The 9,935-nt window shown below is 34.0% G+C and overlaps 1 protein-coding gene across 2 annotated transcripts; it reads left to right on the top strand.

The window, feature by feature from the left end:
* Positions 1–5,261: 5,261 nt before the first annotated feature.
* On the top strand, positions 5,262–9,572 carry LOC108346636 (receptor-like protein 7). 2 transcript variants are annotated; one of them, XM_052868947.1, is made up of 3 exons: positions 5,514–5,578; positions 5,664–8,502; positions 9,323–9,572. In XM_052868947.1, exon 2 carries the CDS (start codon positions 5,737–5,739, stop codon positions 8,479–8,481), a length of 2,745 nt encoding a protein of 914 aa, XP_052724907.1. In that variant the 5' UTR covers positions 5,514–5,578; positions 5,664–5,736; the 3' UTR covers positions 8,482–8,502; positions 9,323–9,572. The 2 variants fall into 2 exon arrangements, with proteins under 2 accessions (XP_052724906.1, XP_052724907.1); XM_052868946.1 differs by having other exon boundaries at positions 5,262–8,502.
* The last annotated feature ends 363 nt before the right edge of the window (positions 9,573–9,935 follow it).

Below are 9,935 nucleotides of genomic sequence, written 5' to 3'. Positions count from 1 at the left end.
GTTTTTAATTAGAAAAGACACACGTTTGTCTTTTCGTACGTTTCAAATTTTTTAAAAGTAATTTGATATATTATTTAAATATTAAAAAAATATTTTATAAAAAATATATTCAGTTTGTTTTACCTGTCTCTTTGATGTAAATATACCAAAATTTGCAACTAGGTACTAAAAAGAGCAATCCGCGCCCCATTTCGAAGGGGTACTTTGACCTAGCTGCTGCACTGAACCATGGTTCATGGAGTATGCGGAGCTGATTCAGATGTTGGCGCTGGGCGGAACCAAATGAGAGTTTGGAAAGCTTGTTCGTTAAGTCTACATTTTGGAGCAAAAGGGGGTTTCAGAACAGAGTCTCCAATGTGTGCCTTCTTCGTCTCATCTCTTCTCCTTAGTCTTTGTAGCGAGTTCAACCACTAAAGTAGGGTGTTCTACGTTCGTTTAGCACAAAGTAACCGTCGGGAGAGGGGTGTATCTGCTGTACACGGGGTTGCGTGAAAGTCTTTCGCGAGTACAAAGTGACCGTGATAACATTTTGAGTAATCTTATTACCAAAACTCAATACAACCAGCATTCTTTTACTATAATTTTGTAAGAAATCTGAAGAATGTTTGTGTACAACTTTGTCCTTGGTATACTCTTCCATAGAAGTGATCATGTTAACGATTAAGGAAAACACAAGGTTTGCCAATATAATTTAATTTTGAATCATGATATTTTAACAACTTTATGTTAAAAACATTTTAACAACGATAACAATCTATTGGCCTTTATTTTTTTTATTTTCGTTTTCTCTCTTTCTTTTGAATTTAAGTTCTCTCCTTGTTTTCCATTTTGATTATGTTTCTCCCTCTTCCATTTTTATTTTCCTTGTCTTCCTTCTTTATCCTTCCTCTTTTGTTATATCACCATCATTTTCGACAATTGAACATCTGGCGATTGAAACGATCTCTTTCCCTTTTGTTTTATCATTGTCGACATGAAGACGTTATTAGCTTTATTGTGGTGGTATATTTTTTCGATTCAATGTTCATCGTCGTGACAATTAACCTTTTTTCGGTTTGTTAAAGTCTTTCACGAATTCAAAGGGACCACAATAACATTTTGAGTAATCTTATTATCCATTCTTTCTTGAACTCAATACAATGAGCCTTCTTTTACTACAATTTTATAAAAGATTGGAAGAATGTTTGCGTACAACCTTGTCCTTAGGAGTGATCATGTTAACGTTTGAGGAAAAAACAAAAGGTTTGCAAAGCTACTCCATTTTATTGTGTTGGGTAAGGAATGATTTGATGGGATGGAAATAATCCAAGGAAAAAAATTGTTTCAATTTAATTTTGGATCATGTTAACAACTTTCCGTTAACAACATCTTAACAACGGTCACAATCTATTGGCCTGTTTATTTTATTTTTTTAAATGTTGATGTGGAAAAGCAAAAGGTTTTTTATTTTCATTCTCTCTTTTTTATCTTGCATTTACGTTGCCTCCCTGTTTTCTATTTTGATTTTGTTTCTCTCTCTTCCATTTTCAATTTCCTTCTCTCTTCTTTTTCTCTTGTTGGACCACCATATGTATTTGGTAATCAATTACAAGACTCCTCTAATCAATTTCCAAGGCCTAAGTTGCCCTCTAATGTTGAAGGACTTCACATAACTTTGTTAAAACCACCTGTTACATTTTTTCTTCACAATTAAATGAGTTAAGGTGTTCATTGATGCACTAAACACCATTAATGATCAATAAACTCACTCCTCCAACTCAAAAAATGAAAAAAAAAACACCAAAAAACACAAGCAAAACAACCTATGTTGGCTTTGGCCTCAATAATTGAATTAAGTAAGGTCTTTCTTGAGGCACTAAACACCACAAATGATAAAGGAACTCCCTCATTCAAGGAAGAAAGTTCATATAATCACTGAAATAAATTGAATTACTAAGTTCATTGTTTAACATCGAGCTGATGTATGGTTTGATGTCATTTTGTTTTAGACGCTGGTTTGTGGTGTTAAACGACGTCTAGCATTTATTTACCACAATGTCACCTATCATTATTAACGTTGGCTGATATGTTATTAGACGTTGAATGTGTGACGTTATACGCTATTTTTGTACAAGCAAATGATGACACATCAATATCATCTTCAACCTTCATCTTCTTTATATCATCAACCACTTGAAAGCAACCTTAATTTTGAGAGAAAGAGGGAGCTACCATGTGGTAAGCCCTCACTGGATAGTCAAAGGGTCAACCAAAGTTTTGTTATAGCTGATCAAATAAGAAAGGTTAAAATTTAAATAATGATATCTGAACATAAGAGTGCCTCAAAGTTTGTCCACAAATCTAGACTATGTGGTTGGAAGGGCTGAATTGGAAATTTGGACAAAGTTTAGTTGTTGATAATTTATTAAATATCATTAATTTAATTATATCTTAAATTTTCAACAAAAAATATTTGTCAAATACTTTTAAAACTAATTAAATCTGTTAATTATTTAGGAGATATTACATTATTTGAAATGGGTTCCAACAACAAAAAAGTTTGATCAATTTCTATATATAAAGACCAAGGGAAAACAAAAGAAGGAGCTTAGGAACCCTTTGGGGGGTCTAATTCCGTTCTCTCTCCATGCTTTATTCTTCTATTTAGATATCATTTTGATATCATTTTGATTTCATAGAAGGCTAAACTTCTAGAGTTAATTCCATTATAATTTTATTATTGATTTTAAGGTTAGATTAAAATAATTTCTTTATTCTTTCACTAGTGCAGTAAGGGAAAATAACAACAATTATTTTTTCTTATAGGCACCAGTTCTGCAACCGAGACATATACAAGCGACGTAAAAGGGGGTAGACTTTATACCTCGGTTATGAACTGAGACAAAATGAGGTAGGATTATGCCTCGGTTCTTAGCTAACCGAGGCAGTAACGTGTTTTTTTTTTTCAGACTTCAGGATTCGGTTCGTACTGAACCGAAGCAGTAAGTGGGACAATATTAGTCGGAGCTACCAACGCCAGCAATCGTTACACACATGACAGCCTCCATCTGCGCCCTTTTTCACATCACTCGCTCGCACAACTAGAAAATTCCAACCCGAGATCATAATAGAGACCCAAGATTTCCCAATTTCAGAAACCCAATTTGATAGAACCCCAAGGTTACAATTTTTGAATGACAATGATGCTTTTCCTTTCCGCTCCGCAACCAGACCACCAAAAAAGAACCACAACCGAACCACCAATTTGAACGACACTGCTGCGATTTGTGATTTCTTCGTGAGTTCGTTCTCCTCAATTGACGCAACCAAAAAACAAATCACGCCTCCTTGATTCAATCTTCTCCATCCCAACCTGCACACAGAATCACAAAAACAATTGACGTAGAAACCAAACTCAGAAATCGTAAATCCTTTTCATGGCGCCTACCTCCATTGACATGGATGAGTTATTTTCTTCCTCGCAAGCATAACCATGAGCTTCAATCGTGAATTCCTTAAGCTCTCATCCATGCGCGAGAGTTGCACGCCTTCATCCTCTCCACAACGGCGTAGGAGAAAATGTGAGAAAAGAGAGCAACGACGTAACTTCTGTCTCTGTTCACGAAATTTAACCCTAAACACATGTTATTACCTCAGTTATTCTTTTAACTGAGGCAATAAGGGTCTACGGCCTCGGTTCTATAAAGAACCGATGCCTAAACTCTCTCAAAAAAAAATTCAGCTATTTTATGCCTCGGTTCTTTAAACAATCGAGGTAATAGACATTTGTAATAATTACAAAAATGTCACTGTGTTAGTTTTAGGCATCATTTCATTTTGAACTGAGGCATATACATTTGTGATAATTACATAAATGCCACCGTGCTAGTTTTAGGCATCGGTTCTTTTTGAATCGAGGCGTATACGTTTATGATAATTACAAAAAGGTCACCACGTCATTTTTTGCTTCGGTCATAGCTAAACCGATGTCAAATGTGCGAAGTAAAATCCTTTTTTTACTAGTGTTTTTACTATTCTTGAATTTATCTATATGTTTTGTTTCGGAATCAAATAAAAAGTATTGATTTTACATTCTAGCTAATTAGCTAAGGTTTTTAAATCTATATATGTGTTAATCATATGAGTTAAAGTGTTTTTAAAATCAATTAAGACTTTACTTTGATTTAATTTAAAAGCTTTAAGGTGATTAGTTGAGTTTTTACCAAGAGACTTTACTTTGATTAAAGGTAATCACTTTAATTAAAATTAGTCAAAACTTTACTTTGATTGATTACTGTTTTTATTTAGTGAGGAAAAAGAAATAGATATAATTAGGCATAATAAAATTTAATGGAGAGGGTATCTTGATTGAATTGATTATAGATAATCTAAATTTTTTTATTATTAATTGAGATTATACTTAATTAATTGAGACTTGATTAATTTGTAAATATACAACAATTAATATTAAAAAAAAAGGAATAAAGTTAAAGTTTATGTAATTTGTTGAATATTGTATAACATACTAAACAACTTACTATTACTTATTGTCAATTTTTAATCACATTGTCGTGCGTATAACAAACTTTTACTTGTAAGGGTCACAAATGATCTCTTATTCCAGAATATGAAAAATTAGTTGTCAAGTAATATTGTTTGTCCTATAATCATCACAAATAGAATCAACTTAATTAACTCTAACTTAAATTTATAATAAGAAATTAATAAAATTAGACCAAAACTTATTTTATTTAATTTTAAATGTTAGTTTAATCTACTTTTAACAACATAATCAACTCACATGATTTTAGTGCTTATTGCTTGTGCAACAGAAATAAGCCATGTGTAAATAATACAGGAGATAATATAATGACTTTGTGAGTCTTCTTTATTATAGATTGTCTATAGTCACTTCTATTTAATAATACCAGTTGTATGGGACATGATTAATTGCACGCTTGGTAAGTTGAGGTTCAAGAACATGCAAATCTTCTTCTTCAATCTTATTCAGCTTCTTGAGGTTCAGGGATACCCAGTTTAGAAAGAAATGTATATATATTTTTATTTATTTCTATCTTTCTATGAAGTGGTGTTATTTGGACACGCGAAAATTCAAAAGGCGAAACTGGGACATTCCGTCTGAGTGAGAATGGGTGGGTCCCTAATGAAAGCCAACATCGACCGTTGACCATTGACCATTGACCATAGACTTTTCCATGGAAGTTGCGAGTTTTTAAACAACAGACAAGCTTTAAATAAAATTAAAACTTCTGTCAGTGGGCGTAGGTGTCATCATCTTAATTATCATCTACAATGAGAACTGAGCTAGTCTCACCACTTTTGGCGATGCCATTGTTTTGGCTGTGCCTCTGTAACGAACTCTTTGTGGTTTCTGGCCTTTGTCATGATGATCAGAGGTCATTGCTGCTCCAGCTCAAAAACAACCTCACCTACACCTTTGAAAGCAGCACCAAAGTGAAGTCATGGAATCCAACTAATGATTGCTGCGGCTGGATAGGGGTATCTTGTGACAAGGAGGGACACGTTACTTCTCTTGACCTCAGTGGAGAATTAATCACCGGTGGTTTTGGCAATTCAAGTAGCCTTTTCAGTCTTCAACATCTCCACAAATTGAATTTGGCTTATAACGATTTCAATTCTGTCATTCCATCTGCATTTAATAGGTTGGAAAATTTAACTTACCTGAATTTATCATGTGCGGGCTTTCGGGGTCAGATTCCAATAGAGATTTCTCAAATGACAAGGTTGGTTACTCTTGATCTCTCTTCTTTTCTTATGTTTTACACTAGCAATGAGCTGAAGCTTGAAAACCCAAATCTACAAAAGCTTGTCCGAAATCTCACCAGTATTAGGCAACTGTACTTGGATGGTGTAAGTATATCAGCTGCAGGACATGAATGGTCGAGCGCTTTGATGTCACTGCATGACCTGCAAGAAGTTCGCATGTCATGGTGCAATCTCTCAGGACCCCTGGATCCTTCCCTAGGAAGTCTTGAGAATCTATCAGTTATTGTTCTTGATGTGAACAATTTATCATCCACAGTGCCAGAAACATTTGCCTATTTGAAATTTCTGACCATCCTAAGTCTTTCTTCTTGTCAGTTGACTGGAACATTTCCTCAGAATATCTTCAAGATTGTAACATTGTCAATTGTTGACATATCTTTAAACAGCAATCTCAAAGGTTTCTTTCCAGACTTCCCACAAGGTTCTCTTCAGACCTTAAGAGTAAGTAACACAAGCTTCTCTGGAGCATTTCCAAACTCTATTGGGAACATGAAGAACTTAACTGAATTGGATTTTTCATGTTGTCTATTTAGCGGAGCGCTTCCCAATTCACTGTCAAACCTCACAGAACTCAGTTACCTGGACTTGTCATATAACAACTTCACAGGTCGAATTCCTTCATTTGAAATGGTCAACAAGCTTACCTATTTACGCCTTTCTGATAATGGTTTGAGTGGAGCAGTTCCATCATCTTCTCACTTTGAAGGACTGAACAATCTTGTTACCATTGATTTGGGTTATAACTCGATTAGTGGGAGCATTCCTTCATCTCTTTTTACACTCCCACAGCTGCAAAATATTATGCTTTCCCATAATCAGTTTGGTCAACTAGACAAATTCACAAATGTGTCTTCTTCTAAATTAAAACTACTCGATTTAAGTAGCAATAATCTATCAGGGTCTTTTCCAATATCTATATACCAACTCAGTAGACTCTATGTCCTAATACTTTCTTCAAACAAGTTAAATGGGACAATGAATCTAGATAAGCTTTCAGAGCTCATAAAGTTAGATCTTTCCTACAACAATTTATCAGTCGATGTGAATGTTGCAAATGCTGACCCATCTTACTTTCCCACCATTTATGATCTAAGGTTGGTATCATGCAACTTGAAAACTTTCCCTGCTTTCTTGAGAAATCACTCCACAATATCCTTTCTAGATCTTTCGGATAACCATATCCAAGGAATAGTGCCCAACTGGATTTGGAAACTACCGAATCTTGAAAACCTTAATATTTCTCATAATTTGTTGACTCATTTGGAAGGACCTTTTCAGAATTTTTCTTCCAAGTTCCTAGAGCTTGACCTTCATCATAATAAACTTCAGGGGCCAATACCATTTTTTCCTGCAAGAGGATTATATTTGGATCTTTCAAACAACAAATTTAACTCTGTTATCCCACGAGACATCGGTAATTACCTGTCTTCAACAATTGTTTTCTCTCTCTCAAACAATACTTTGAGTGGCACTATACCTGATTCCCTCTGCAATTCTTCAAATCTTCAATTTCTTGATCTTTCCAATAACAACATTTCTGGAACAATTCCTTGGTGTTTGATGAAAATGAGTAAGACCCTTGAGTTATTAAATCTTAGAAAGAATAGTCTCATGGGCCCCGTCCCGGATAAGTTTTCAGCTGCCTGTGCTCTAAGGACTCTGAATCTGCGTCAAAATAAATTAGATGGAAAGATTCCGAAATCTGTTTCTGATTGCACATCATTGGAAGTATTGGACCTTGGAGAAAATAAAATTATGGATGTCTTTCCGTGCTTGTTGAGGAAGATATCCACACTGCGGGTCTTAGTCTTGAGAGAAAATAATTTACATGGTCACATTGGATGTCCAAACACCACTGCCACATGGCGCGTACTTCAAATAGTTGATCTAGCCTTTAACAATTTCAGGGGCAAGCTACCTGAAACCTTTTTCAAAGGCTGGGAGGCAATGATGTCTGAAGAAAACCAAGATGAATCGAAGGAAAAAAATATCCGCCATAAGATCTATCAATATGGCCAACTATATTATGAGGATTCAGTGACAGTTACAATGAAAGGTCAACAGATGGATCTGGTTAAGATTTTAACTATTTTCACTTCGATCGACTTCTCATCCAACCATTTTGAAGGGCAAGTACCAGAACAGCTATTTGAGTTTAAGGCACTCTATGCACTTAACTTGTCAAATAATGCTTTTTCGGGAAAAATTCCACAATCAATTAGATATATGAAGGATGTTGAGTCCTTAGACTTATCAAACAACTTACTGGAAGGGAATATTCCCACAGAACTTGCAACTTTATCCTTCCTATCAGTCCTGGACCTCTCCTTTAATCATTTGGTGGGAAAGATCCCAACAGGCACCCAACTTCAGTCATTTCCAGCTTCTTCCTTTCAAGGAAATGATGGGCTCTACGGTCCTCCATTGACAGAAGAACAAGATGGTACAGAGCCAGGGGTGTTACAAGAACACCAAGCAACAGTTTCTACCATTGACTGGAATTTTATTAGTGTGGAAGTTGGACTGATATTTGGCCATGGTATGATTTTTGGTCCACTCTTGTTTTGGAAGCAATGGAGAATATGGTATTGGAAAGTTATTAACAAAATTCTCTGTTGGATCTTCCCTCAACTGTATTTTGAATATGCAACTAAGAGAGGTCAAACCTATGCAACTCTAAGGTGGCAGCATTAACTATTAATAGGAAATGAGCAGGTAAAGGTCATAATAAATGCTATATTTCTTTCCATGTTTACTTCTCCATAAATGTTTGAGTTTTGTCTTAAAGAAAATTAACTTTTCCAAGCATCATATTTTAAAACAATCGTACGTATATTATTATGTCTAAAACAATGGAGGATATGGAATTGGAAAGTCATTAACAAAATTATCTGTTGGATCTTTCCACAACTATATTTTGAATATGCAACCAAAAGTCAAATCTATGCAACTCTAACGTGACAGCATTAGTTATTAATCATGATTAATGCTATCATTTTTCTTTATTTTTACGTCTCCAAATTCAATAAATGTTTGAATTTTCTCTCCAAGAAAACAGATTTCCAAAACTCATACTTTAAAACAGTGAGAGCATATTGTTATATTTGAATGAGCTACGCAATATTATGTTATTATCTTCTGTGTATTTATTGTCTCTCGATAAGAAAAAATAATTGACATAATAGCTACTTTTGTGTGACATCCGTGTTGGTTACATAAAGATGTGAAAATGCTATTTTTTTTAAAGAGAATAAAAAGTAAAAATTTGTTATAATTTATGTGTCAATTTTTTTGAGTGATGCAAAATGTAATGGAAAGTTCATTTAAATATGCATTGGGTGTTTGCGTAAATATATATATATATATATATATATATAATTATATTATCGGTATATAATGAAAAAAACTCTCTTAGTATACTTCAGTTATGTTTTTAATTAGAAAAAACACACGTTTGGTAAATTTGCTGACGGGAGGATGTTCTTTTGTCTTCTTCTTTTTTTCTTTTCTTTTTATTCTATTTATTTAATTTTAGGTCGGAGAAATTGGGCAATGACGGAGCGAATGAAACCAGACTTAATAGGCGACGCAGTGTGGATTTGGGGTCAATGTAAAAACTGAACTTATGGATTGAGTTTCAAGTAGTTGTCGAAGTAGTTCTTTATTTCATGAGGTTGATGTCATGGATCATGTATGCACGACATGAAATGTCTTTAATATGTTACTTTTTCATTATTTTTTTTTGTAATGATTTAAAAACTTTCTAAGGGATTTGAAAAACTCAATGGATTCCTTTTTCGTTGTTATTTTGAATTCACATAATCTTTTTAATTTGACATTTTTTTGACAATTTTATCGTGTTAGGTAATGATACGATTTGATGGAATAGAAAAATTAAAGGAAAAGGATTACCCCAGTTTAATTTTTGCTTGGTTGATAGGAGAATGTTATTTTTCCTTTTTGTTTTTACTTTTCTCTTTTTTTTTCTATTTATTTTATTTTAGGTTAGAGAAACCAGAATTTGATGGTTAATATTAAACCGAACTTAATATAGCAATATGAAATTAGACTCGGGGACTAGTATAAAAACTAGACTTGAAGACTAGTGTAATAGATTTTTGGGTTGTCTATTAAGTAGTTTAAGTTGT

Source organism: Vigna angularis, chromosome 9 (genome assembly GCF_016808095.1).
Source record: "Vigna angularis cultivar LongXiaoDou No.4 chromosome 9, ASM1680809v1, whole genome shotgun sequence".
NCBI lineage: Eukaryota > Viridiplantae > Streptophyta > Magnoliopsida > Fabales > Fabaceae > Vigna > Vigna angularis.
This window is presented reverse-complemented; position numbering and strand designations above follow the sequence as displayed.